This window comes from Orussus abietinus, unplaced genomic scaffold, assembly GCF_000612105.2.
Source record: "Orussus abietinus isolate OABI.00-Male unplaced genomic scaffold, Oabi_2.0 scaffold8, whole genome shotgun sequence".
Lineage (NCBI taxonomy): Eukaryota > Metazoa > Arthropoda > Insecta > Hymenoptera > Orussidae > Orussus > Orussus abietinus.
Window position 1 is genome coordinate 1,467,688 of NW_019395997.1, and position 26,300 is coordinate 1,493,987.

General features: G+C 46.0%; 6 protein-coding genes across 23 annotated transcripts; 4 read left to right on the forward strand and 2 right to left on the reverse strand.

Annotated features, from left to right (window-relative positions):
- Positions 1-53: 53 nt before the first annotated feature.
- LOC105699365 lies at positions 54-1,940 on the reverse strand. 2 transcript variants are annotated; one of them, XM_023434176.1, is made up of 5 exons: positions 1,860-1,940; positions 812-1,057; positions 603-737; positions 432-537; positions 54-366 (listed from the first exon to the last, which is right to left on the reverse strand). In XM_023434176.1, exons 2-5 carry the CDS (start codon positions 1,055-1,057, stop codon positions 194-196), a joined length of 660 nt encoding a protein of 219 aa, XP_023289944.1. In that variant the 5' UTR covers positions 1,860-1,940; the 3' UTR covers positions 54-193. The 2 variants fall into 2 exon arrangements, with proteins under 2 accessions (XP_023289944.1, XP_012279703.1); XM_012424280.2 differs by lacking the exon at positions 1,860-1,940 and adding an exon at positions 1,130-1,266.
- Positions 1,351-3,922, forward strand: LOC105699360 (homocysteine S-methyltransferase-like). 6 transcript variants are annotated; one of them, XM_023434172.1, is made up of 4 exons: positions 1,351-1,468; positions 1,867-2,156; positions 2,237-2,432; positions 2,513-3,922. In XM_023434172.1, exon 4 carries the CDS (start codon positions 2,747-2,749, stop codon positions 3,740-3,742), a length of 996 nt encoding a protein of 331 aa, XP_023289940.1. In that variant the 5' UTR covers positions 1,351-1,468; positions 1,867-2,156; positions 2,237-2,432; positions 2,513-2,746; the 3' UTR covers positions 3,743-3,922. The 6 variants fall into 6 exon arrangements, with proteins under 6 accessions (XP_023289940.1, XP_023289939.1, XP_012279698.1 ...); XM_023434171.1 differs by having other exon boundaries at positions 2,237-2,416; positions 2,485-3,922; XM_012424275.2 differs by having other exon boundaries at positions 2,237-2,416.
- Positions 3,831-9,194, reverse strand: LOC105699358 (leucine--tRNA ligase, cytoplasmic). 3 transcript variants are annotated; one of them, XM_012424271.2, is made up of 18 exons: positions 9,139-9,194; positions 8,875-9,059; positions 8,761-8,784; positions 8,302-8,514; positions 8,019-8,228; positions 7,789-7,950; positions 7,458-7,702; positions 7,168-7,393; positions 6,872-7,090; positions 6,344-6,797; positions 6,128-6,266; positions 5,785-6,055; positions 5,469-5,716; positions 5,170-5,404; positions 4,846-5,103; positions 4,537-4,752; positions 4,239-4,467; positions 3,831-4,174 (listed from the first exon to the last, which is right to left on the reverse strand). In XM_012424271.2, the coding sequence occupies exons 3-18, from the start codon at positions 8,761-8,763 to the stop codon at positions 3,960-3,962; spliced, it is 3,543 nt and encodes a 1,180-aa protein (XP_012279694.1). In that variant the 5' UTR covers positions 8,764-8,784; positions 8,875-9,059; positions 9,139-9,194; the 3' UTR covers positions 3,831-3,959. The 3 variants fall into 3 exon arrangements, with proteins under 3 accessions (XP_012279694.1, XP_012279693.1, XP_012279692.1); XM_012424270.2 differs by having other exon boundaries at positions 8,704-8,784; XM_012424269.1 differs by lacking the exons at positions 8,875-9,059; positions 9,139-9,194 and having other exon boundaries at positions 8,704-8,837.
- A 178-nt stretch (positions 9,195-9,372) lies between these two features.
- On the forward strand, positions 9,373-10,816 carry LOC105699316 (homocysteine S-methyltransferase-like). Its single transcript, XM_012424189.2, has one exon. The coding sequence runs from the start codon at positions 9,578-9,580 to the stop codon at positions 10,553-10,555; it is 978 nt and encodes a 325-aa protein (XP_012279612.1). The 5' UTR covers positions 9,373-9,577; the 3' UTR covers positions 10,556-10,816.
- Positions 10,817-12,369: 1,553 nt separating this feature from the next.
- On the forward strand, positions 12,370-15,314 carry LOC105699562 (peptidyl-prolyl cis-trans isomerase FKBP4). 5 transcript variants are annotated; one of them, XM_012424674.2, is made up of 6 exons: positions 12,370-12,529; positions 12,903-13,254; positions 13,330-13,450; positions 13,538-13,785; positions 13,888-14,397; positions 14,694-15,314. In XM_012424674.2, exons 2-6 carry the CDS (start codon positions 12,922-12,924, stop codon positions 14,859-14,861), a joined length of 1,380 nt encoding a protein of 459 aa, XP_012280097.1. In that variant the 5' UTR covers positions 12,370-12,529; positions 12,903-12,921; the 3' UTR covers positions 14,862-15,314. The 5 variants fall into 5 exon arrangements, with proteins under 5 accessions (XP_012280097.1, XP_012280101.1, XP_012280098.1 ...); XM_012424678.2 differs by having other exon boundaries at positions 12,371-12,529; positions 14,683-14,836; XM_012424675.2 differs by lacking the exon at positions 12,370-12,529 and adding an exon at positions 12,536-12,570.
- A 126-nt stretch (positions 15,315-15,440) lies between these two features.
- Positions 15,441-25,301, forward strand: LOC105699448 (MOB kinase activator-like 2). 6 transcript variants are annotated; one of them, XM_012424436.2, is made up of 7 exons: positions 15,441-15,810; positions 22,154-22,218; positions 22,712-23,078; positions 23,368-23,622; positions 23,733-23,857; positions 24,253-24,480; positions 24,668-25,301. In XM_012424436.2, exons 2-7 carry the CDS (start codon positions 22,179-22,181, stop codon positions 24,730-24,732), a joined length of 1,080 nt encoding a protein of 359 aa, XP_012279859.1. In that variant the 5' UTR covers positions 15,441-15,810; positions 22,154-22,178; the 3' UTR covers positions 24,733-25,301. The 6 variants fall into 6 exon arrangements, with proteins under 6 accessions (XP_012279859.1, XP_012279861.1, XP_023289966.1 ...); XM_012424437.2 differs by lacking the exon at positions 15,441-15,810 and adding an exon at positions 18,785-18,912; XM_012424438.2 differs by lacking the exon at positions 22,154-22,218 and having other exon boundaries at positions 15,444-15,810.
- The last annotated feature ends 999 nt before the right edge of the window (positions 25,302-26,300 follow it).

A 26,300-nucleotide genomic window follows, 5' to 3' on the forward strand; every position in this document is an offset into this window, starting at 1 on the left:
TAAATTGCTGTTCTTGGTATATGTAGCTGTAACGAAACCTGTCATACTGTGTGTGATATTGAGCGGTAGAATGCAGTTCTATATATTTCAGCATCAAGTTCTCTGTAATGTCTTTGTACAAGTCTGCGAACCTGCTCCTACACTTTGACTGGAACCAGTGTTAAAATTTTCCCTGGCACCAGAATATCACATGTCACGGAGCAGCCTGTTCCTTTTGCATCTGCTTCAGAATACTCGAAAAGTCAACGGCAGGATTATCGATTCCTTCGGCATGTATATTAGCAGTTGTTGGCATAGATCTTGACGGTGGGGTTTGTACATCTCCTTGGTATCTTCCTGGAGAGTTCTCTCGCGATTCATCCATGTCTATACGAATGAGATATCGCACGGTATAACCAAAAAATTTATGCAAAGTAAATATTAGATCTTACCGAAGAATCTAAAACTTCGTTTCCTTTTGACTGTTAGAATGAGAAGAACGACCGCTATTCCAACCACCACAACCATCGTCGCAGCCATTCCTCTCAATAAATTTGTCTGGCAAAAGTAATAAGAGATAAAGTAGATCATCAGTGTCGAGGTTATATTTGTTTGACTATTACCTCAAAGTCATTCTCCCACACTTCTTCCCAGTCCTTTTTAACAATTAATTCGATGACGTGTATGTTGATCGCCGAGTTGTCCATAATACCTCTGGAGATACATTTGTAAAAGCCGGACTCTGTTGTGGACACTCCCTACAGTTACGATTACCATCATGCGAGTTCTATATTTATTGTTTTAGGTTTATTATTAAAGAAACATAATTTACCCGAATGAATAATTTTCCAGTGAGAACTTCATAATTGTACTTCTGTTCATCAAGGGGATTTCCAGGTCCAATGATTTTCCGGTCATCTGTCAATTGCCAGAACATGAATCGATGATGATCGTCACTGCTCAGGCAGGGCAGTACTGCCAAATGTCCAGCTGCAACTTCTTGCACCATAACTGTGCCATTGGTCTTTCTTATCAGAGCAATAAGAACACAGAAAAATACAGAAAGGAAAATATTCATCTGAAAAGGGTACAGTTGGTAAAATTTCGTCATTAAACTCTATTATCGGAGACGAGTCTACACATTGTTTACATTTTAAAAGGCTTCTTCACTTTCGCTGAGTATATTAAAAAAAAAATCACTAAAAACTCCAGGGCTGATGGTACGTCTTGTAAAAACTGTAATCTTGCTATATAGATGTCAAAATTTTGTCAATACTTGAATTCACTTAACTAATGAATATTTCTTTACTCCGGTAATGTAGAACCTCCTATTGCTTATTTATATCCCTGTCCTATTTGTCCTTGAGCCACTGCGAGTATTAATAGTCAACCAAGTTCTAGCTTAAAGATCAGGGCTATTTTGGAAGCCAAGCACTAAATCAACTAGACCGTTGTAAGCTGTCAACGACTTCTGACTTATTTAAAAAAAGTAAGACCACGTACATAAAACATGAGCGAAGACTCCAAAATGATCCATCAGTCTTGCGTTATACCTCTCCATTACATAAGGATTCTGTTTTTGAATGCAACTATTGTTCCTCTCACATATAGAAGTACAAAACAAGGGACAGGTGGAAATTTCTATTTTCCTTTGTCACACTGCAGATGTAACTTAATATTCAGCGCGTGGGCCCTCATTGTTTTACAGTAACCAATAGAAATATCACCATACTTTTCATATTCTTTATCCTGTTTCCATACTTTTGCAATATATCCAATAATTCCAAAAAAATCTGGTTAATTACAATATTTATTTATATTGTAAAACTGAGTATTTATTAAGTTTTATATAAAATATGTTTAAAAAATAGAAATAATACCGTTTAGGAAGATTTCACGGGTTTGACTCGAACGAGTTGCTGTCAATGCCTGTAATGCTGAATAAGATGGACGAAAACATCGACGGCTAGAGATGGAAAGAGCAGCCAGAAAGGCGCTAAGACGACTTTTGCCGGAAGACCCCAATGCGGTGCCTCCAACTTCAGACATATTAAAATCTGCGCACATAGTTTAGCAAGTACCGCAGCCATATACCAAATCTAGAAGCATTAAAAATGGTCACTTACTAAAGGAAAGGGAAAGAAAAAGAATAACTCCCAACATCGTACACAATCACAGTGAGTTACGAAAACATTTTTATACAATTAACATTACTTTTCGCCGAAGGGTGCTGATCCGATCGTGTCCATTCTTACAGTGCGATATCATATTAAATACAATGTATATTAACAAGATATTGTCGTATATCCACATGGGAATGAAGACAATAAACCAGTTCCATTGAATCCTCTGGTCAAGTTTCAAGACGAGCAAAATGAGGAAAATCAGAAGATTGAACCACGTGAACAAAGCTCTATGCAGCACCGCCATGCGAACGGTCTGAATTAATATTTGTAGGCTCGATTTATCCCGAATATTCTTTTGAAAATGTATTTTTTCTCATAGTTAACCTCTCTCGTAACCTAAAAAGCAGACTTGTCAACTCTGAGCGACTTGGAGGCCATCTTGGGTCGCGACCACCTGTAGCTTGCTCCACAAGATGGCGGCATCGTCGACGGGTCCAGAGCGGCGTTCGCTTACAAATTCAAATATCATCGGGCCGACAAAGCGAAACTTTATCTCCGAAGACGATTTATCGCCGGACTTTGGAGTAAACTAGTTAGTAAGGTCAAATGAAGAGTACAGGCGAACTGCATTTAACGGTAGGATGGCGGACATCAAAGTGCTCGACGGAGGGTTCTCCACGCAGCTGTCGACTCATGTGGGTGAGAAAATCGACGGAGACCCTTTATGGACCGCCAGGTTCCTGGCGACGAATCCCGAGGCCGTGGTGGCGACGCACCTGGATTTCCTGCGAGCAGGATCCGACATAATCCAGACGAATACGTACCAAGCCTCCGTGGGAGGTTTCGTCCAGTATCTGGGAGTCAGCGAAGAGGAGAGTCTCGAGCTGATCCAAAGCGCGGTGGACTTGACCAGGAAGGCCATCACCATGTATTCTAAAGAGACCAGAGGTAATGGCAATATTCCCAATAATAAACCAGTGATCGTAGGTTCCTGCGGTCCGTATGGCGCGGTGTTGCACGACGCATCTGAGTATACCGGAAACTACGGACCAGAAGTTACCCCAGAGGTGATGTCAACGTGGCATCGACCTCGCATCGACGCTCTGACCGCAGCCGGCGTCGATTTCCTCGCTCTCGAAACGATACCTAACCAGTACGAGGCGAGAGCGTTGATCGAATTGTTAAGGGAGTATCCTAATACAAAGGCCTGGCTTTCCTTCTCGTGCAGTGACGACGGGAAGACGATCGTGGACGGCAGTAACTTTCAAGAGGTCGCCCTGGATTGCTACAAGAAGGCACCGTCTGGACAGATAGTCGCCATCGGAGTGAACTGCCTCGCCCCGAAACTGGTGGCCTCATTATTGAAAGGAGTCAACGATAAGGCTGAAAGGAGGGACTTTGTACCGCTGGTCGTCTATCCGAACAGCGGAGAGAAGTATACAGTGACGGAAGGGTGGAAGAGGGAGGGCACCTCTTGGCAGCCTCTCGAAGACTTTGTTCCAGACTGGCTGGACCTCGGTGTTCAATACATTGGCGGTTGCTGTAGAACCTACGCCACAGACATCACAAAAATACGGTACGAGGTGAACCGCTGGCAGAAAAAGCAGGCAAACTCTGTGAGAAATCACGTCAAGTGATGCAAACCCCTCCGGTGTAGTCCAGAATTCTCTACCAGACTTTAATTGAGATTAGTTAGCACAATGTGGCATTGACGTCTTGAGGTCGTGATTGTAGAAGAGCGTTTAATTATCCTCACTGTTCGTTAACAAGACTGAACGTTAAGTTTATCTGAACAATAAATGCTGTTTGTAAAAAAATTGATTATCGTGGGTGATTCCTTGATGAGGGGCTTGCTCAATTCGGAGCTTGTATTGTGTACACGAGATCGGTTCCAACGGCGTGCATTTTTCCATTAACGTTCACTTCGAGGATGTTGGACTTCGGGTTGATGCTGAAAGTGGATTTGGGCGGAATTTCGACTTTACCTTTCAGGATGTCGTCTACAACGGGAATCATGCGTGGTCCCAGAATGTAATCGCTGTATCTGTATAAGTGTACCATGGAGAGGTCTGAAAGTTCAAGGTGAAATGTCAATTTCTAGGGTTATCGATGGATAAAGTCTGGTATTTGTACCTTTTAAGCGTTTATTTTCTTTTGCAATTCTCGTTGCAACTGCGAGGACGGTGTCTCCATGGCAGATCTTAAGCTGCATGCTGAAGAAGCCACTAGATATCTGTGGATTTGCTGCGGTCACTGTAATGCCAGGTTTCGTAGAGAAATTCATGTACGGTGTCCCAGGACAGCACTCCTCCTTCGTTTTTTCTGGAGCTTCATCGGTGTACTTGATCTCGATCTCTTCGAGCTACCATTAAAATACAGCTAATAAAATTCAGCCACAATGAGCACTCGATGATTGGTACATATTACTCACGTTTAAGGTGTTGCAAAGGTAATCTTTATTCCCAGCGAGGACATCCACTTCACTGAAATCGAGGGTCAGATTGAGAGCTGTCACTCCGATCGACTCTATCTTCTCTCGAGTAGCTTGAACAAATGGCATTACTCTCTTCATGTATTTTTTCAACTCCGCTTTGCCTCCCAATTCTGTAGCGATCACCTTATTCTCGGGTAAGGTATTTTTATTTTTCTGATAAACAGACCAATCACGTTAAATCATCATCTTTAAAGTTGCGACATTACTGCAATAATAATAATTTCTCCTGCTTACTAAATGACTTACAGTATAAAGTTCCTTCATCGTTGTAAGTACGATACTTTGCCAAGGTGGGAAAGACTTAGCTACCCAGATCGTACCATGAGTAGGTTTCTCTATAGGAGGTGGTTCCTTTTGCGACTTTGGCGCTTTCTTCACTGTTAAATAATTTTTTAAGTAGATTCTGAACGAATGAGCAGCATCCATAAGGTACTGGGAAGACTTTATCAGGATGTCATCGATGGGACCTTGCTCGGGCCAGCGAGCATTAAGTATACTGTCACTCTAATTTTGAGATATCGCTATTAATATAATAGTCTCATCTTAAACTTATTATAACGTGATAAATACCTTTCCAATTAGACTCCAAACATGTTCGGCCACGTGTGGACAAATCGGAGAGATTAGAATTGTTTGTAATTCAATGTATTGCATGATGAGGGTTAAATTAATTCCATCCAAGGCAGACAATTGTAAATATTTATCTCTTGCTGCCTGTAGTTCGAAGAATCCAGTTCTCAAACCTTCTTTGTATAACATTTTGGAATAATTCTCTTCAGATTCACGGATTTTCAGATTCATCTCACTGGAAGAATTCAGCCAATCGTTAGATAGGCTTGGAGAAATAGTTCTAAAGTCTTGATCAGTACCTTTCGAAGACCTTGTCATTAAACGTGGAAGGATCTCCTTTCCTAAAAGAGTCCTTCGTTGCCAAGACTTCCTTCACCCATTCGATGTACGTGTATAATCTAAGAATTCCCGCATCTGCCATGCTTTCCACAAAATTGGCATCCTCTACAGAATCTCCGGCGTCTGCTAAGCAGAGACGCATGCCATCGGCAGAAAATTTCTGCACGGCTTCGCTGAGGGTTAAGAAATTCCCCTCGGACTTGGACATCTAACGAGAAACTTAAACTAATGACACCATAAATACAACAATATAATATGTGGTCTATTTGAATTTACCTTCGCAGAGTTTAACAGGAGATGACCATTTGCCCTAATGCCTCGTGGCCATAAGTCAGGTCGATCGGGCCATAGAGCGGTATGATTATAAATGAAGAACGTTAAATGATTTTGAATTAAATCCTTCCCAGACACGCGCAAGTCGACTGGATACCAATACCGAAATTCTCGTCGCATCTGTTCTAATGCTTCTTTCTTTATCAAGGATTTTGGTAATGGAGCACTGTCAAAGAAGACATAATCCCACACTTCCGGAGTCATTTGTTCTGCTCTGCGAGAAGAAAAAATAAATTATTTCCTTTCACCTAAAAGACTTTCTGTACGTACAAAACATCTATTTTACTTTATTCCAAGGACGTTCGGCTTGTCGCCCTTAAATGTTCCTCCTTGTAGTAAATGAGCGACTGTATAATAGGCCATATAAATTGTTGAGTCGGAGAGTGACTCAATGAGCCAATTTTCATCCCATGGAAGCTTAGTACCTGAATAAAAAAATCAGTTACTGTATTTTTAAATTACAGACATTAAAAAAGTATCGATAAGAAGGAAATTTATCTACCGAGTCCATAGGTTCTCGAGCAAGCATATTCATGAAGCCAATCCAGACACGCTAAGAAGTTCTTTCTTACTTCATCGTGGAATGTCTCCAGATTAGCAAGACATTCCAGTGCTTGTTTTTTCCAATTCTTTTCACCGTACTCTAGGTACCATTGATTACACAGAGCCACAACACACTCATCGTTAGATCTGGAAATAATGGTTTTTTCGGGCTCATAATACAGTACAGCATCTCCAGCATCAATCAATTTCTTCTGGAGTTCTTTTTTCACATCTTGAACCTTCGACCCCTTGTATTCCCCCACTAACAAAACTCCATCGTAGAAGCCTTTTAAATATACCATTTCCTTCGCTTCTAATAATTTGGCCTTATCATTCTGCGACTGAATTTTTAGCTTCTCGTACACAGTTACTGCCGATAAACTCCCAAACTCTGGAACCTCGATAATGGGAATCTGCAATGCAAACGCGATTAATAAAGTGTAACATACTCGAAAAATGACGAAAGAGTTTGATGCGTTACACATACGGGATCATACGGTAACACCATTTTGTTTTCGACTCCATATTTTTCTCTGAGAGCTTCTTTCTTTTTGAGGTCCATTAGTGCAGCATAATCATCAGGAGAATCACTAGGAACTGATGTTACGATTCCAGTACCCTTATCTTCTTTGATAGTTAACATTGGTAGTGTATAAATAATTTTATTACTTGTAAGAGGGGCAGACAATGGGATTCCTAAGATATCCTAAAACATTAATTTACACCAAAAGTATATATGTTGACATTATTAATAACAACGGTCATTTTACGATCGCCAATTACCTTGCCTGTGAATTTGACGATGATAGGAATTTTCCCTTCTTCTTTCGTGAAGCCTTGATAAGACATGTTCCGTGCCGCTCTTTCGGTGGATATGTACACGTCACCAGTTGTTACGCTGTATGCAATGTAATTTATGTCTGGGTGTATCCAACAATTTGTTTGTCCATACATTGTTTCAGGTCTCAGAGTAGCAGCTACCAAAAAAATGTTCTTGCTAGAAATTCCTCTACAAAAAAAAATTAATTTCAGTGCCTCTTAAGGAACGGCTTTAAGTAATAAGTAATGCATACTTAAAACTTTCTGGATAAGGCTCTTCAACTTTCATCTTTATTAACGTGTATTCTTGGGGCCCAACTCCTTCTCCCGTAGATCTATCATGGTCCATGCATGGTTGGCCATCCTTTGGTGAGTATATTGTATATCGTTTCCCATACTTCACTTTGTTCTTTGTCTTTAAATGTTGAAACTGCCACCTGACAAACGAATCAAAAAAGGGATTTGCATCTGTTGTTATAAACGTACGTCTCCAGTCAACCTACACAAACAAAATAAATTGTAAGTAATAACAGCTAGAACAAAATCCGATCGAAAGAATTAGTTATCATATTTATGCAATATTACATGTAATCCAATTGATTTTAAATCTTGCACAGCCAAAGGAGGAAAATAATCTAGCCAATATGCAGCATTTGCAAAGTTTGGAATTTCTTTATCACTCAGTCCAAGACTTTGCATAATTTCCCACTGATATTTGGCTGCTCCAGTTTTCGCCACAGCTTTGCTCTGGAATTATTGTAGATTATTGAAACACTTCCTGTTATTCTTGTTATAGAAAAATGTGATATATATACCTTTTTTCCTTTACTTTTATCTTTAATAATAACATCCTCTATTTCTTCATGCTTAGATTCAACGCTCTCAGGAAAATTTGGAGGATTGCCATATAGTTCCATTTCTCTCTTCAGTTTATCGGCACATGCCTTGATAGGCATGCCAGTGCAATGGAAACCAAAGGGAAACAGAACTCTCTTGCCTAATAAGCGATTGTAACGGACCGCAAACTAAAATTAAAAGGAAAGTAATTTTAAGCATTAATTAATTTCCTCTTAACCACAGGTGTTAAAAAAAATCTACCTCGCATTTGGACAATGAAAACGTATGCCCCAAGTGAAGGCGGCCATTCATATAAGGAAACGGGAAGGTAGCCAGAAACTTTTCATCCGTATTCTTCCTAGCTTGCAATGGAGCATCTATCTCATAGACTTTTGAAGTTTCCCATTTTGTTTGAACATCCCTTTCGATGTTTTGAAGATACTCAACCTTAAACGTCCCTTTCCTCTCGGAAGCCTGAAGAAAAAGCATTGTTACTCTGTATATAACCAAGCGGAACCACAAAAAAGATTAAAAAAAAATCATAATATTAGTTACGAAAAGCATATTGGTTATTGAGGTTATACTATACTACTGAGTGCGGAATACCAGGACAAGTTTAAGAAAATCAATAATTTATCAGTAGAGTCACAATCATGTACTCACCATTATTAATAATAACGTACTATCAATAGTTTGTTAAATTACAACTGGTTAACGTACCATCGGCTTGTGACACGTGAATACCTGAATAGCCAGAAATAATGGTTGATTAGTTATCGGTTATGCTCCGAGTTTCATCGCGCAGACTCTATTAATGCCAACTTATTTACTGACGGGGCTATAGGTCCCGATTAGTTTATTTCCTTGAAATGTGGTTATTTCTTTTATTTATAGATGCGTAGTTGGTACTGGAGACTCCCGGCCAGGGTTAGGTAATTCCCCATTTTTCGAAGTTTTTGACGTATGTATATATATTCAGCCAGAGATAATTGCGTCAACGGAAAGTTTGCGTTGAAAATCTGTAATTTTAAGATGATGCAATGTGAATATAATTGTGTACAATGAGTATAAACAAAACGCAAGCAGGTACAAGGGTACCTTTTTCAGGTATCTGCGGTCAGGTGTCGGTCGGGAGAAGGGACGGTACCGTAATTGCGAACAGCGCGGGCAATGCGGACATATAGTACATGTAAATATAAATGTGATACATAATAAAAAAGTATAGATTGACTCGAGTCCTCTACTTTACTTTTAACGGCTTTCAATCTTCCCGCATTTTCTTCCTATAACCTACTACGTAATAGAGCCTTAGTTGCGGAGAGATGGAGAATCTCTCTAGTTTGTAGAGATGGCAGCACTATAGCACGACACAAAATTGTTTCGTGAACGCACTTTAACCTACTTTTTATTAAAGGGGAAAAAAGTCATTTGAAATAAGCAAAACACTCCCGGCTTTTTCGGCGATTTGCGACGCATATTAAAGACGACTAATTCACGGGTTCAAATGAGGTGAAGGGAGGCGTCTACGGCAGCCAGAATGTCGGACGTCAAGATACTCGATGGTAGTTTTTCCTCACAATTATCGACTCACGTGGGCGAGAGAATCGACGGCGACCCGCTATGGACAGCGAGATTCCTCGCGACAAATCCTGCAGCCGTCCAGGCCACTCACCTGGATTATTTACGAGCAGGTTCTGATATAATAGAGACTAACACGTATCAAGCCTCGATCGGTGGTTTCGTTCGATACCTAGGCCTTGGACAGGAGGAAAGTCTGCAATTGTTTCACGATGCGGTGAAGCTTGCCAAACGAGCAGTGCAGCAGTACAAGGAAGAGATTGACGGTAACGACAATATTATAAATACCGAGCCAGCGATTGCAGGTTCTTGCGGCCCATATGGAGCTGCCCAGCACGATGGTTCCGACTACACCGGACTGTACGCGCCAGACGTTACATCAGAAATTATGGCCACCTGGCATAGGCCTCGCATCGAAGCGTTAATCAAGGCTGGAGTCGATCTATTGGCTATCGAGACGATACCCAATATGCAGGAAGCTATGACGTTGGTTAACTTACTCAAGGAATATCCAGATACAAAGGCCTGGCTCTCGTTCTCGTGTAGCGACGATGGAAAGAGTCTAGCAGATGGTAATAGCTTCCAAGAGGTTGCTTTACATTGCTGTCAGAGAGCTTTGCCTGGACAGTTGGTTGCTGTAGGAGTGAATTGCCTTTCCCCTAAGACAGTTGCCCCACTGCTGAAGGGAATCAATGCAAGATCGAATAAGAGGGAGGCAATTCCATTAGTGGTGTATCCAAATAGCGGTGAGAAATATACCGCTTCGGAAGGTTGGAAAATGGAACCTAATAATCAGCCTTTGGAAAGTTTTGTTAAGGGATGGCTGGACCTTGGAGTTCGATACATCGGCAGTTGCTGCAGGACTTATGCCACGGACATAATAAAAATACGAGCAGAGGTGAAGCGTTGGCAAGCCGAGGCAAAGAACTCTGTATAAATTAAGGTACGTCATGTGAGTGGATGAGTACCATGTAACGAAAGTTCCGATTTCTATCTAGGTATAGAAAACAGAAAAGTAAACATATACTTTGTAAATTGTGAACCGTACTACATTATTATGATATACTCCACAAATACATCTTTTTGTTTCTAAGGGAAATTATGTATCGATACTGTGCTAAATTTACACTTTTATAAAACTTGTGATAGTTATAAACGTAAAATAAAGCAATTGTTCTATTGTACGTCAGTATGATAATTCGAGCCTGTGGTTCAAGATACATAAATTGAAACTTCTCGCGAGAAAACAAGTTTTCGTAATTCGAGAACGTGTGCTATTTATTTACGTGTGCTTTGAATATTCGCGCTTACGAAATTTGAGATATGCGCTACAATTACAACACCGATAAGATAATAATTAATTTGAGTTCTCTGCATAATGTGGTAAGTTTAAGACATATTATTCATGACTACATAATCGCCGCACTACGCTACCAATTTTAAAAAGTATTAAAACAATGTGGAGAAATTGCTTATAAGTTACCGAAGAGTTCTCATTGGTCCTAGTAACTTTCTTCGTTTAAAACCCTAGGTGTAGGTGGAGCTGAGATAGCCTAACGGAAATGTAAAGAATCTTAATTAAATTCTACTTCACAGCTAGTTCGCGAATCGGTGTCATCCCNTCGGTTAGCACGCAAATCCGGAATTACTAGCTGCATGGAAACGTACCCGACAACTTCCTGTTCGCAATTTACAATTACGCACGCACGCAACGAGTGTTTCCACTTTTAACTACATTAAACTACTATCATACAAAAAAAAAAACACACTAAGTGGAATCACTCGTGCAGCTATTTGCGAACCGGTGGTTTCGAACAATAGTTGGAAACCACCGATCCCCCAGGCTCACCACGTGGAGGTTGCTGCGCACCGAAGCCCTTTACAAACGTAATAAATTAAGTTAAATATATTAAGAAAGGGAACGGAAGGGAGGGGGGATGACTCCTCCCATAAGGCCCGGTTTCACAACCCAAGTTAACCGAAGTTTGATTTTTAACCGTTAGGTTAAACCGTAGGTTAAAACTGGGGTTAACCGTTAGGTTTAACCGTGGGTTAAATCTGGGGTTAACCGATAGGTTTAACTGTAGGTTAAATCTGGGTTTAATCTACGGTTAAAGCTGGGGTTAACCGTTAGGTTTAATCTACGGTTAAAACTGGGGTTAACCGTTAGATTTAACCGTAGGTTAAAACTGGGGTTAAACTAGTTACGGTAGAAGCAGGTAACCCGATGTTTACCCGTCGGAAGACCAAAGGGTAATGATGCTCCGAGCTCGCGCTCGGCCTTATATAGGGTCCCCGACCCCGGCATGCGCATGCGCATTTCCTTATCGCACCTTAATATGTTCCAATTTTTTAGTTCCTTTATAAAAATGGATTTTCATGGCTACCAAGCCCTTTCTTAGGGTCTTTATACTTACGTTATACAATTTCAGACGATTCGGTGCACCTAGATTCGAGAAAAATTTCGAAAACCACTGACCCTTCGGTTGTCTCTTTCACGGCACCTAAACGGAAAATCCATCATTTTAAGGTGGTGCAAGGCTAAGATGAATACACGGGTACCTTTTTCAGGTATCTGCGGTCAGGTGTCGGTCGAGAGAAGAGACAGTAAAGAAACAGACAAAAGTGAGCAAGGTCGGTAAAAACGGTGAAAGCTGACGTATGAAATCAGAGGGCATCACAGGATGCGATCGTGCGACCCTGCCCGTGAGCAATCTCCCAACTCATCTGTAGTTTTCTTCCCGAGTGGCGAGTCTTGATAATTCTTTACCACAGGTGGAACAAATTCTGCTTCATAGCTGTTCATAGCGAAACGCGCTGGAAAATTTGTATTTTCTAGCAAATTCTACGCGATTGATTATTCGAAACGGTGGTGAGGAGGTTCACCTACAAATTCGGGAAATCATTCGAGGTATGTGTTCCTGCTGACGAGGAAGTGTTTAATTCTTGACAGTTCGTAGATCACGTAATCCGAGGAAAAGTTTGAATCCTTTATAACCTAGTATAATTTAATTTCGATACTCCTTGTGGCGACCATCTCGATCTTTCCGTAATTTGCATGTTTTATCCGGCATTTTGCTATTGAACATTAGAAATTCGCGAGAAATGAGTCAGCTATAGGTGTAGACGTTATTCAGAAGAATCTTTGATGCATGTGTTTTCTATTTTTATGTGACTATATCTGTGATAAAATGTTGTTTAATGTAAAGAAAATATGTTTGTCCATATAGTAATGTCTTAATGTTCATTGTTAGTTAGAACATTATTTTCTGTCGATTTTCCAGTTACGCCTATTTCATCAAAATGCCTGAAGTCGACATTACAAAAAAACAGGATGGCGGTGTTCTTAAGGAAATTATCAAGGAAGGTGTCGGCGAAGAGAAACCTTTGCGTGGATGCAGCGTGACCGTTCATTACACGGGAACTTTATTGGATGGAACAAAGTTCGACAGCAGCAGGGACCGGGATGAGCCCTTTAAATTTGTTCTCGGTCGCGGTAACGTTATCAAAGCATGGGATATTGGAATCGCTACTATGAAGAAAGGAGAAGTAGCTGTGTTGACTTGTACTGCAAAATATGCTTATGGAAAATCGGGCACTGCAACAATTCCTCCAAATGCTACGTTGAAATTTGAGGTACTCATATTTTTTTACTCTGTTTAAACAATTACTTGCATGTTCTTTATTGTATGTTATGATTTTTTATTTTAGGTAGAAATGATAGATTGGACAGGTGAGGATGTTAGCACTGCATCGAATGGAAGCATCTTAAAGTTTCAAATCAATCCAGGAGAAGGCTATGCTTCGCCTCAAGAGGGGGCATTAGTAAATGGTAAACATAAAATTGCGCATTTTATTTTATAGTTGGAAATAGTTCCATCATTTTACAATAATTCTATCAATTGTTATCTGTCTATAGTTCATTTAGTTGGAAAATATAATGACCAAGTATTCGAACAGAGAGATGTGCAGTTCACCCTTGGAGAAGGAGAAGATGCAGGCATAATTGAGGGAGTCGAAGAAGCACTGCAGCATTTTCAAAATGGGGAGAAGGCTAGATTAAAAATCAATAGTACAAAAGCTTTTAAAAATGAAGGAAACTCAAAATTCAACATTCCTCCAGGAGCAGACGTAGAATATATAGTAGAATTGAAAAGTTTTGAGAAGGTACAGAAAAGAATAGTACCTTGATTTTATGTATTCCTCTTTTATTCGTTATATTAATTTTATTGATTCAACATTTTTCAACTTCGTGTTACTTTGTTGCAGAGCGTAGAAGAATGGTCATTGGAACCTGCCAAGAAAATTGAACAGGCAAAGTTGTATAAAGAAAAGGGAACATCATATTTTAAAGCCAACAAATACAACTTAGCTATTAAATTATACAAAAAAATTACGACCGCGTTGAAGTCTGAGTTAGAGTTTAAGGACGAACTAGTAAAGGAACAAGAAGATCTTTTGCTCTCGGCTCATCTCAATCTTGCACTGTGTTACTTGAAAACCAATTCATACGTCGAGGCAAAAGACTCTTGCAACGAAGCCTTAAATTTAAGTCCCACAAATGAGAAGGCTTTGTTTAGAAGAGGGCAAGCTTATATCGCCTTGGCTTCTCCTGAGATCGCAGTAAAAGATTTCCAAGAGGTGCTTAAAGTTGAACCTAAAAATGCAGCAGCTGCCAAACAGGTTACCGTTTGCAACAATCTTATTAAAAAACAGATCGCTAGGGAGAAGAAGCTCTATGCAAATATGTTTGACACGTTTGCAAAACAGGATAAACAGGTACGTGATGAACAACAGAGTTTGTAAACAAGTGCACTGTTCCCAATGTTAATCGATCTCCAATTCTGCAAAATTTGCAATAACATATTTACAATGTAATTCATAATTTTCCCATTTGGGTGGAACTAATTTTTGAAATTATGCTACGGGTCAACAATAATGTATGTGACATTTACTGTGTGTCATCTCAAGTCTAGGCATATTGGAGGGTGTTTTGTATTTGGAGGTCCTTCGTGTGGGCATATTGTAGAAAACAATCAATTACGTTTGACCGTGAAATGTTAGTAATGTCGTAGAAGGAGGAGGAGAAGCTGCGACAACAACCAGACGTGATGCGAGGGACTCTGGGCGAGTGGGGGCAGGAGGAAAGACCCGGGGGCAGAGATGCCACCGCTTTCGAGAAAGAAAATCCCAACATTCTGATGTTGAATGCAAACGGCACCGGAGAGTTCAAGAACATGTGATTATTCTAGTTTCCATTCCTACCCATACTGCCCCAAGCAGCCGAACTGCTTCGCTGTGACTGCCACCGATATCAGACATTCGCAGTGATTGTCCAAACCCTTCGTAATAACTTAAATCCAGACAGGGAACACTTGCGTACCAGAAATCACCACTACCCTGGTGTGCACTTCTCTGGTATCCTCGAATCCCTGCTCTCAGCCAGTTAGTACACGTTTTCATTGCTAGTCAATTAAAAGACATTCCACCGATCGTTAAGTTTTGTCCACGCATGTATTTCGAAAAATTGTATAAAAATACGAGAGGCCGTAGTTCCGTGCTCTCGATCTGCCGGAATATACAGGAACGATCTCTGAAACGGACTCACGGGCTGTAAATTCATTGCATCGGTATAACGATTCAAATCTCGTATCCTCGGTAATTTTGACACAATAAACTCGTTATTTTTCACGGTGTGAAGTGCGTTTCCTTCCGAGTTCCGTTGATCCCGTCTTTATCGATCTCGCTTAACCTCCGCGGCTAGCGAGTTCGCCTGGCGATCACAAGATGGCACTGTCGGCGGTACGCGCGATGTGTGCGGGTCGAGACGACGTCGGATCAGCTGTGCGTCGCGAGGGCCAGTGCTCGGTCACTTGGACGTCGTCTCTCGGTGTTTCTTCGAGCAGATCGAGGCGGTCTCTCGGATTTCTCGGGGGGGTCGATCGGGTCTGGCGTTGGCGAGGTTCTCCGAGGCTCGCGAGGATCGGTCGCCTCGACGCCGCCAGCGGGGCATCACGGGAACAGGTGACAACAGAGCCTCGCCATGTTAGATTTCGCGCGAGTGCCCGCGGTGTGCTAGTCGCTGGTTAATTCGGCCTCGAGCGGACTCTCCGGCGGTGATCTTGCTCGACAACCATCCAAGCTGGATAGATTACCCGAGTATCTCCGCGACACCGTGGACTGGTTTATGGGGTAAGTTTGTAACGGCATCGGCCGCACGCGCGCGTTGAGGTTACCCCGAGAACCTTCCTCGAGCGTCGACCTCGAGTCGCGCGGAATTATTCCGGGCTCTTTTCCAGGAAAGGAGGCCTGTTTCTCTGCCTTTTCACCCCTTTCTACCGGAAAGTGTTCGTTCTAGGTAGAGGTTAGGTTTCTCGAGACCCGACGCGGAGTAAACATCGCCTCTTCGACTCCTGGCGCGGTGTCTGACCTGGCGAGTCCACGTGAGAGCGAGGGAGAGAGAGAGCTGGGGCGCTCGTTTAATACCTTACAACGCAGATTCTCTTGAAGCAAGGTTGACGGAGGCTTCGAGGTCTTCCTCAGCCTAGCGATCTACTAGAAATCTCAATGGAAGCTTTAATCCACTGGGTCTCGGCGTTAGATTTATTTGATCGGACAAGGGGCGAAGGGTTAAACCCTCTTTCTTCCAATTAAGAAAGTGGAGTTAACCTCTAGGCTAGATGGGACATGATGATGCAATATTTAGCATACTTTTTTTAGGTTCGTCCTCCAGCTGGAGGAGAGCCTTCGCTACAGGTACGTGCAGTGTACCGGGTAATTATAAACTGAGGAGAGGATTAAAAATGGACTTTGGGGATAATGTGGTATGCGTAGCGGACAGAGATTCGTACGTGTCTTCCCTGACTCAACTTGTGTGACTTTACAAAGGATTTCAAGTGTTCTCGAGACTCGGCAGTGCAGCGATGCTCATTGGTTCGTTACACTTTCCCTCGGCTTGATCCTGGGATTTAGATCATGGCTTAAAAAATATGTGTCTTGCCATTTTACTGGGATAAAGGAAGCCTTTCTAAAGCTGCGTTACTTGTCATCGGTGGTACATGTAATCACCGTTCTTTAGCATTTCATGTAGGCGCTGGATGGACGTCGATATCTGGTCGAATAGTTCCGTGCTTAGTGAGCCGTGTGCGGCCATGGATAAATCCGATTTTCTTGAATGAAAGCATCAGCCGATAAATCGGATTCCCTGGGACGGGAACAGGGTGGATATCCGTGGGCTTATTCCTCCACCGAGCAGGGAACTACTCTGACTCTGTTCTAACTTATCGACCTGCATGTAAAGTCACACAATGGGTTGGTGAGGAATTACACGGTGAAGCCTGAGATGTTAATAATTAAATCGTTTTGCACTGGGCTACAAATGCTCGAGCATCGGGGGTTACATAACAGCTAGTGTCACTCGATTATGCCTCGGTCGAACTTCTTTGTCGGAGAGTCCATGCATCGTGTCCCCTAGATTTTGATGTTTATAATAATCGACTAGACTCCTATTCTAAGAGTGGAATTAATTATTATATCCAGAGGGAAGAGAGGAAAATCATGTCGAAGAGACCCTACGCTCCGATGTCCATGTCCACAGGGATTAAAGCTTCCGAAGACCTGAATGGCAGAGGAGACTCTGCGGTGTCTCGAGACGGGAGGAAATATATGCCGACTGCCCGATCGATCCTTTTTGCGGCAATCCTTCCGCGAAGTTACGTACGACTTGCACATAAATTGGTCGTCCTAGTTCTGGGGGGGTGAGGGAGGGGAGGGGAAGTCGTTACCAGTCCTTAGGGAAAAATCGATCCACGTTCCGCCGACCACGGCGAGAGTCTTCTCGGACACGACGACGGATTTACAATGGGGAACGAAGTCCCGTTGGGGCGAGGGGAAAAGAAACGCTGCCGGAAAGGGGAAAGAAAAAATAAAAATCGACGACCACTCGTTACCAGGACGCATTACGAGTATGTGCAGAGTTGCTGCGCGGTCTCCTTTAATATTATCAGGTTTTGAGAGAGACCTCTCGCTTGGTCCTCGAATTTCGGTAAATCTTTTTTTTTTAAACCGAGGGTTAGGGGCGAACGACTCGCGGTAAGTGTACTTGGCGCGAAACGCCGCCGAGTAGACTTCCGAGTTTTCCGAGATGCGGAAGAGCCGCGTCGCCTTTCCTAGGAGTCCCTCCTTTTTACTCTTTTGATCTTGTTAATTAAGTAACCCGCGCAGTCGGACGTTTCCTCAAAAGAATAAAAGATTTTAACCCCCCCGTTTTTCATTTCCTCGTCGACGGCGCGGGGACGACTCGCCGGAGGAGAAAATGGCGGCGAAGTTACGCGGATAGCTCTCGCTTCCGGTTGGGGAATTATTTGCGGGCGCGTGGACGCTAGATAGAGAAAACCAGGTGGGTATTTTAGGAGCGCCGTTAACGCGAGGCACGTGGACCTGAGACTCGTTTCCTGGAGCGATTTAGAACGTCCGAAAGATCTCGTGAATCGCGTCAACGCGTTTGCCGCCAAGACGGCCGCCATTTTGGAATAACGTAACTCTCCTTTTATCGAAACCGTTAATAGTTCGGACTCTCGGGTCACTCGGAATGCGTAAAGGAAGTCTGGGTAAACGACTATTATCGTCTCAATTAACGACGCGGTCGTTAAACCCCGAATCCTGGTTTTCGCGTTTATCCGCGGTGGCGTGATAAAGAATTGAGCGCGCGAGAAATTCCTCGGGATGTATTCAAAATACACCCCCTTTTTTTTTTTTTTGGCGAATATCCATGCATTGGAGAAGGCATGATCGCGCGTTACAAGGTCTTGGACCGGGAGGTTAGCACGAGTCGGCCTTTACGCGCCGAGATTTGTCGTTACGTCTGTAAACAGTTTAAGAAGCGCGTCGCGGGATAGATGGAGAGGGGTCGCGAGAGAAGTGGAACTTGTTCGGTTTCGGGGCCCCGTTAATTGCGTTAGGAAGGGTTGTGTCGTGTCTCGGTCGAAGCCTCTTTTTTTTTTGCTCGCGGTCGCCGAGGGCGAGTGGAGGCAAGTGGAGGCGAGTAGCGACGAGTATATACGAGTGAGGCGAGCGGGAGACGCAGTCCGTGCGCCGCGCGGCCGAGCGGCCCGACCGAGAATCACCGAGAAGTTTCGCGCGTTCCTTCGTGTCGGTCCCGCGGCCGCGGCGTTCATATCGGCGACCAGCGGCATCCGCCATGTTCGGTCTGGGCAGCAGGAAGGTCCTCAAGTACTCGGCCATCGATGCGTCCCTCTCGATCGACGTCGAGGACACGGTCACGTGCTTTTGCAGGTTAGTCCGCCGCCATCTTGGAACAGCCCGGCGCCGATCGCCGAGATTATCGAGGCATCGGGCCATGATCGGACCGGGAGCGATGAAGAAAGAAAGAAAGGAAGAAAAAAAATGTAAACCGAGCGAAGCTAACTCTCCGGGCCCCTTTCGTTGTTTCGGGAAGAGTCTAACGGTTATTTCCTGCTCGTCGCTTCTCGGGCGTCAGGCCTTATCGGGCTCGTTGAACTCGGCGTCGATCTCTCCGCTCGCCTCCATGTTTGTCGCGGCAAGATTAGCGGGTTTTTTGTGGGTTAATCCCTGTCTGGCGGGACTCTCGAGGAGAGTCGATCGGAAGCAATCGATTTCGACGGGCCCGATAGGTTTTGCGGGGGCATTCGTCGGGATTTCGCGGATTTTCCGGGATTTCTCGATTTTGCCAAGAGGCGCCGCGGCCGCCATCTTGGATAGCGCGGTCACGTGGTAGGCCCCGGTTTCTTCCTTCGGAGACGCGCGATTTTATTAGGAGTCGTTCCGGTTAAATCCGATCGCGAGGCTCTAAGGAGCGACGCCATTTTCTCCTCCTTTCCTCTCGGTCGGTTTTTTAACCGCGCCGGAATACTCGCCGCGCCAAGGTAGGATACTCGACCGGCGGAGTTTTCCGCATTGTACTTATCTCTCTATCTCCCTCTCGCTCTCTCTCTTTCTCCGCGCCTCGCCCATTCCCCTCGCGTGAGCGCGCTCACCTAACCTAACCTCCCCCGTGACGCGTATACGTTCAATTCTCCCGTGTTTCCAGTCTACGTAAGTCCCTGCGTAGCGACGTCGTCGAGTGTTCTTAGCAACGTCACGTGGCTCGGACGACACCTTCTTACATAACCTAGATAATCGAGCATGCAATTTTTTTTTCATTTCTTTTGGGATACCTCGCGGGGGAGGATGCTCGCTCGGTTTGGCCCGTTATGCGGGTGGGTGTATATATTCACACGGGTGAATCTGTGAATGTGTGCACCCCACGTGACGTCATGCACCCCGAAGAGGCTCCTCTGGGTGGTGTCCAAAATCCGCGGCGATCGATCGGCCCGTCGCGGCGTAAGCGTCGTCGCGTAATCTCGCCGCGGGAGCCCGGGTTTAATTAGCGTCGCGGCGCCCACGAGTCCTCTCATTACGCCGACCTTGCCCCCGAGGTCGAGGCGCGTCTGACCGGCCTTAACGACACGTGATGGCCACGCGTCGCCCTTTCCGGAGAAACCGGCGCGATTGTCCCCGCGTTAAAACCCCGTCTCTATGCGTCATACATGCGAGAAAAAAAAAAAGAATAATAAATTGGTTCGTTAGACGAAATCGATTGGACTTGGTCGATCTTGGAGGAACTCGAGAGAATTTCTGTAAATAGAATTGCGGGGGTTATGCTAAATTATTTTAATAATCCAGGATAAATGTGCGTCGAAACATCCGTAGTAGATATCACTGGATTTTTTTTTCTTTTTTTTTTTGAGCGGAGAAAAGTGGTTTCTTCCGGTAAAGAGATGCGGGACGATATGAGTCGCCGATGGCTCGGGCGTCCTCGTGGCAGCGAAATCGAGGGGAGATGGTCGCGGAAACTCCTTCCCCATGGACCGGAGAGAGGATAGCTCGGGGGAGCGGGTAAACAAAGCAGAAGAGGACGCGTCTTCCGGGCGCCGGAATGGATCGATCGGTCCTAATCTTGGGCCGGAGTGCTGGCGCCGATCCCGCGGCGCCGCCTCGTCGTGGGACGCCTAGACTAACCTGAAACCTCCCGTCGCGTGGAAGACGAATTAATCCGAGGCCTCGTTTAATCTCGGACCGAGGAAGCGGGGACTTCGAATGCGATTTAATTCTCCCAGTTTCGCGAGGAGGGAGGGAGTGGAAAAAGCGAAATGAGCGAAATTAGCAAAATTAGCGAAATTAGCGAAATTAGCGAAAGAGACCAACTCCTTCGTTCACTCGTCATCGCGTCAATGGAGCGGTGTCGTAGCGGGGCGATTCATTCATCGCACGGTCGGTAGAAGAGGCGAGGGGGCGCCGGGAGGGACGCCCGCCGCCTCGATTCGCCTTTTCAGGGAGATCGACCGACGCCCCTCGCCTCGAAGGAGCCGACGAGTCTTCACGGATCGCGTGAAAGAGAGCAGTAGAGCTGTTTTTGTCTTTCTCTCCGACTCTATATGTCCTTCCCTTCGAGGGGCCGTAGGGCTACCCCGTGCCGAGGGCGCGCGGAGAGCCGCGGCGCCGATGCGCTCGCTGCCGCGGTCCGCCGCGGAGTATCGATTGTCGCAGCTCGCGGCGCTGCCAGCGCGCCACTGACGCGGCGGAGTGGGGAGAGGCGGCCGGTCAGCTGACCCGGCGCGCTCGATCAGCTGACTTTGACAGGCCCGAACGCGCGCGGCCCTCGCGTCGCGGCTTACCTCCGCGGCTCTCTGCCATGTTTTTCGGGGAGGGTTTCAACGGAGTGAATCGATCCCACTTATAACCGCCGTCTTTTACTCCTTTTTTTTTTTACGAGGTTACTAATATTTTCACGGACCTCGTTTAGGAGGGGGAGAGAATTTTACAATTTTACCTGGAGCGGTGGAAAGTGGATCGGCGAGACCGAGTCCTCGGGCGGAAACAAGTGCTCCTTCGCAACGAGTTTTGCAATTACTTTTTTTATTATTTTTTTTTTCTTTTGTTGGCTGCAAGGTGGAGTGACGAGCCGTGGATTTGGACCACGGGGACCCACCTTTGACGTCCTGTCGTGTAGGATTAAGGTTTTATTACGCGCTTTCATAGGTCGCTGATTAATCGCAGGCCTGCATGGATCGTATATGGATTTTCAGCGCCCTCGAGTACTTTGCTGCATTATTTAAAGGGCTTTGATTGTCCGGCTTATGTATAGTGGTTTGACTGCGGAAGGGCGGAGAGATGAATCGCGTCGCACGCTCTTACGCGGCTTTGCGGACGAGGTGCAGGTGGGGAACCACCATGGCACCGGAGAAACCAGGGCATGTGATTGTTTTCAGTATAGATGCTGTTTATAGAAGTAGAGGTTGTCGCGGATTTTTAATTTTGCCCGGCAATAGCGGTTTTTTCTATATTTTTTTTTTCCTATTCCGTTTGGCTCTCCGTCACCTTCCTCTCCGATTTTTCCTCTCTCTCGTTCTCGCCGAATTTTTTTTCTTCGTTTTTTTTTATTTTCTCTCGACATCCCCGCTGCGTACGGCATCTATACCGAGTAATTACATGGCCCGATTTCTTTCTTTTCCAGCGCTATGGTTTAGCCGTAAATCTGCATGGGAGCGGTCGACCCCGAAATCTCGCTGCCCTACTTCCGTAAGTCGCTACATGTAACGAAGGTAATGTAAAAGAACCGCCGATAAACGGGACGGATGTAGACTCGCTCCTACTTCGATGTTTCTTGGTCCTGTCTAGTCGATAAATGCGTAAACATTGTACGAAGTGGTGGGGCAAAAACGTACGGAGAGATGGGAGAGAAAAATATGATGTATTGCGGAAAACTCATTGATGTACGTCGATAATTGCCCTTACTTTTTTATCTCGGGGAGGGTTTCATATGTGGCGACTCCGGTCGACCGTAGATTCATGACGAGCGACTACGGTCGCCCGGAGTAAACGTCCATAAATTGGCGACGATCGAGCACGATCGGCCGTCCTAGCGAAAGGGACCTTAGAGGAAGTTAGCCGCTCGGTCTCCCTGGTCCGGTCGGTAACGCGAAGCGACTTCGTGCAGGAGTCCCGGCGCCCTGAGAAGTCCGCCCGTCACGTGGTCGGCCCCCGGAGACATTGACCCTCTCGTTTCGAGCAGCTGCCTTGGAGGGCCGGCAGGCGGCGGCACCGTCCGCTCGGTGCCTCGGAGGCCCCTCCACCAGGAGCTACCCTGGACCCAGCGATGACAGCAGCGGGTCCAAGATTTGGTGCATAGGCGGCGCCCGGGAGAGGGTCCTCGCCGGGGAGGAGGCCCGCGCCGACAGGAGGCGCCGCTCCTCCTCGGGCTCCTCGTCGAGGTCCTCGTCCTCGAGGGGGGGGATGCTGCGCTCCCCCGGCCGCGGGATCGCCTCGGCGCCCTCGACCCCGCTCCACGGACCGACCACGCCGGCCAGCGCGGCGTCCTCGCGCCTCTCCCTGCTCGACACCTGTCACAGGAAGATTCGACTCTTCGGCGAGCTCGTCGCGTGAGTGCCCCTCCCCCCGGTATAGGCGCGAGAAGGGGGGACCCCGAAGGGAGGCGTCGCGACCCAGAAGGGGGCACCGTGACCCTAGAAGGGGGCGCCGTAACCCCACAGAGGGGCGCTGCGACCCCAGAAGGGGGCATCGCGACCCTGGAGACGGGCGTTCTAACCCGCAAGGGGGCACCGTGACCCCGGAAGGGGGCGACCCGGAGATATCAACTCCGGGTGGAGGTATCTCGGGGTACCCCGTCGCAGTAGATCGACGTTCTAATTCGACTTCCTCGATTTGCAGAAAGGCCCGACGAAAGGAGAAGGATGCGGGAACCACGGAGGACCCTAAGCTCTACCTGGAGGAGGCGGCCCTCGAGAGGCAGCTGCCCGAGCTCGACCTGAGGATGCTCGTCGACCTCCCTCCTGGCCTGGACTACAACGAATGGCTGGCTTCGCATACCCTCGCACTCTTCGACCACATCAACCTGGTATATGGAACCATCTCCGAGTTCTGCACCATGACCGGGTGTCCCGACATGACCGGTCCTGGGCTCAGGTAGGGATGAGAATTTATTATTTACCTTTTTTTTTTTTTTATTTTTTTTTTTATCAATGTTTCCTAGTCGGTTGACGGTGGATCTTGATGACGGACTTTCATTCTTCCAGGACGTACCTCTGGTTCGACGAGAAGGGGAAGAAGACGAGAGTGGCCGCGCCACAGTATATAGACTATGTTATGACTTTCACGCAACGCACTGTCAGCGACGAAACTATATTTCCTACGAAGTATGGTGAGTCAAGGTGGAGACGCGCTTTCTCGATTTCGGGCGAGAGCGCGTGCCGCGATCGGTCGGGCTCCTTTGTGGGAGACGTATCGTGTTAAACGAGGGAAAGTCGAGCAAGTCGGGCAAATCCGCGCGAAGAATGGCAGAACTCTCTTCGGCGCCTTCTTCGGCGTCCCGGAAATTGCGCAACGATGCTGCGTCCCGACGTCGGTCAATATGGCGCTTTAACGCGGCTCTTGCGAACTTTTTCCCTGTATATATTTAAATACAAGGGTTTGGGTGCGACCCCGACCTACCTCGACGATTCATCCGTTGACTCTTTATGTCTCTCAATTAATTAAATCGTACAATTACGTAGGGTAAGACGGTCGCCGTTTAACGTGGCTCTCGCGTTGTTTCAGCAAACGAGTTCCCGAGCTCCTTCGAGTCGATAGTAAGGAAGATCCTGCGGCTACTGTACCACGTGGTGGCACACATTTACCACTGCCACTTCCGGGAGGTGGCGCTGTTGGGGCTGCACGCGCACCTCAACTGTGTCTTCGCCCACCTCACGCTCCTTAATCAACGCTTCAACCTGATCGAACCCAAGGAAACGGAGATCCTGGGGGACCTGGAGGCCGCCCTCCTGGGTAAGGCCTCCTCCAGTTCGTCGACGGGCCTTGACATTTCGTGTGTTGATGTTCCATGCCTTGACATTTTGTACCTTGACATTTTATGCCTCGACATTCTAAGTCTTGACATTCTGCGCCCATTCTTAATTAAACGTCTCTCCAGGTGCTAAGTGGGACCATTGACCTAGGGAATATGATATTTCAGGTGACGCGACGACGGCGCCTCCGCAAATCCCGGCCATCCAGGAGACTCCTACCACGACGACCTAGACGTCGGCGGGGCGCGCAGTCGGGGTTGCAGTTCCTGAGACTAGGTGACACTAGGCGTATTCGAGGGGAAGACGAAGAAGAAGCCAATGAACTATCCTTTCCTCTGATTTTTCCACCCGGTCGGATCGTTCACGACCGGTGGGAAGACAGGTCCGAGGCGCCCTCGGGACGATCCTGTAAAGAAAAAAAAAAAAGAAAGAAAAAAAAACTAAGTAGTACCTGTACATAGAGAAAATGAGAGAGAGGGGGGCGCGAGAACAGAGCTACGCAAGGATGTAATTAGGTTCCTCCGTTTGTTGTTTGCGAGATTGTACATAATTTATTAATGGGTAAGACGCGCGCGATCGGGAGGAGAGGACGATTATTGACTATATAAATATATATTATATCGACGAACGTTAGTTGCTATAAGGAGGAGGAGAGAAACACGTTGTTCTGTAAAGAGTGGCCAGGAAGCGGAGGAGGTGGGGAGACACGAGGGGAGAGAGAGAAAAAAATGAGGAGAGAGGTACGAAACAATAACGATATTGTAAAGTTTAAATAAAACCAAATATATACCTGGTGTTAAAGCCAAGGGTACGTTGCGAGCGCCTTGAGACCTGAATTTTAGGATCGTTCTGGATCGTTCTAGATCGTTAGTTGTTTCAGGGCGGAGGAATCTACCCGCGGACTTCGCAGGGTCGACTTCTTCAGGGTGGGTGCTCTGATGGTTCTCTTCATTTGCAGAGTCCAATGGTCTCACCAGGAGGTCGGTAGGTGTTCTTCACCTCGGCCAGCCTGCAGGCCCTGAAGAGGTGAGCCACTTCCCTGAGGAAGAACCCCAGGGCCTCGGCCAGGGGCTCGCAGAGGTCCCTGAAGGAGGTCGCCACGTTGTACAGTAGAATCAAGACCGGCTGGATCACCGCATTGAACAGGATCGACAAGAACGGCTTCAGGAAGTAATCTGCGAGGAGCTGCACCATCCCCACTGTTAAGGGCCTCGTGATACTGAAGAGCAGGAACCTGAAGAGCTGCAGGATGAACGCGGTCAGGAAGGCCACGCCGACGTGGATGGTGCCGAATATCTCGGCCCAGAACCGGGTGGCGTTGTAGTCCGCCTTTTCCGCGAATCTCTCCGCTGCGACGATCGGCGGGGAGTCGGTCGTCCGGTAGTACCTTTAAGGAGAGGACGAAGAGCTCCGATATAACGACCTAGTTAATAAGCAATGCCCTCCAGAAAGGATATTCACTTACTATCAATCTATACAAGTTATACCTACGCCGAGTTCCCGTGGTCGAAATAGTAAATGTCTATCCTCTCCGTGGTCTCTTCCTGGATGGACTCCCTTTTATTTCCGGGAGCCTCCTTTCTCTTCTCCCGCTTTGGGATCTTCACTTCCGAGGTGACGAGCTTTGCTTCCTCTCCGGGTCTCTCCTTCGGTATACCCTGCGTCCCTTCGGGTACCTCGTAATCAACCCGCGTAATGATACAACGATTTATCCTGGCCTTTGTCTAGGAGTTGGGTAGATATTTCTTATTTTAATTGCGCAAACCTTGGAGTCGCAATCGTCTTTCTTTGACCTCAGAG

Coding starts and splice junctions, on each gene's coding strand:
- LOC105699365 (XM_023434176.1), bottom strand. CDS start 1,057: ATGAATATTTTCCTTTCTGTATTTTTCTGTGTTCTTATTGCTCTGATA. Junction 738..811: donor CTGGAAAATTATTCATTCGG/GTAAATTATGTT, acceptor TCGTAACTGTAG/GGAGTGTCCACAACAGAGTC. Junction 538..602: donor TGTGGGAGAATGACTTTGAG/GTAATAGTCAAA, acceptor TACTTTTGCCAG/ACAAATTTATTGAGAGGAAT.
- LOC105699360 (XM_023434172.1), top strand. CDS start 2,747: ATGGCGGACATCAAAGTGCTCGACGGAGGGTTCTCCACGCAGCTGTCG.
- LOC105699358 (XM_012424271.2), bottom strand. Junction 7,394..7,457: donor CCTTATCCAGAAAGTTTTAA/GTATGCATTACT, acceptor TTTTTTTTGTAG/AGGAATTTCTAGCAAGAACA. Junction 6,798..6,871: donor TGGTGTTACCGTATGATCCC/GTATGTGTAACG, acceptor TTTGCATTGCAG/ATTCCCATTATCGAGGTTCC.
- LOC105699316 (XM_012424189.2), top strand. CDS start 9,578: ATGTCGGACGTCAAGATACTCGATGGTAGTTTTTCCTCACAATTATCG.
- LOC105699562 (XM_012424674.2), top strand. CDS start 12,922: ATGCCTGAAGTCGACATTACAAAAAAACAGGATGGCGGTGTTCTTAAG. Junction 13,451..13,537: donor AGAGGGGGCATTAGTAAATG/GTAAACATAAAA, acceptor ATCTGTCTATAG/TTCATTTAGTTGGAAAATAT. Junction 13,786..13,887: donor AATTGAAAAGTTTTGAGAAG/GTACAGAAAAGA, acceptor ACTTTGTTGCAG/AGCGTAGAAGAATGGTCATT.
- LOC105699448 (XM_012424435.2), top strand. CDS start 18,864: ATGCGTCCCTCTCGATCGACGTCGAGGACACGGTCACGTGCTTTTGCA. Junction 23,623..23,732: donor ATGACCGGTCCTGGGCTCAG/GTAGGGATGAGA, acceptor TCATTCTTCCAG/GACGTACCTCTGGTTCGACG. Junction 23,858..24,252: donor TATATTTCCTACGAAGTATG/GTGAGTCAAGGT, acceptor GCGTTGTTTCAG/CAAACGAGTTCCCGAGCTCC.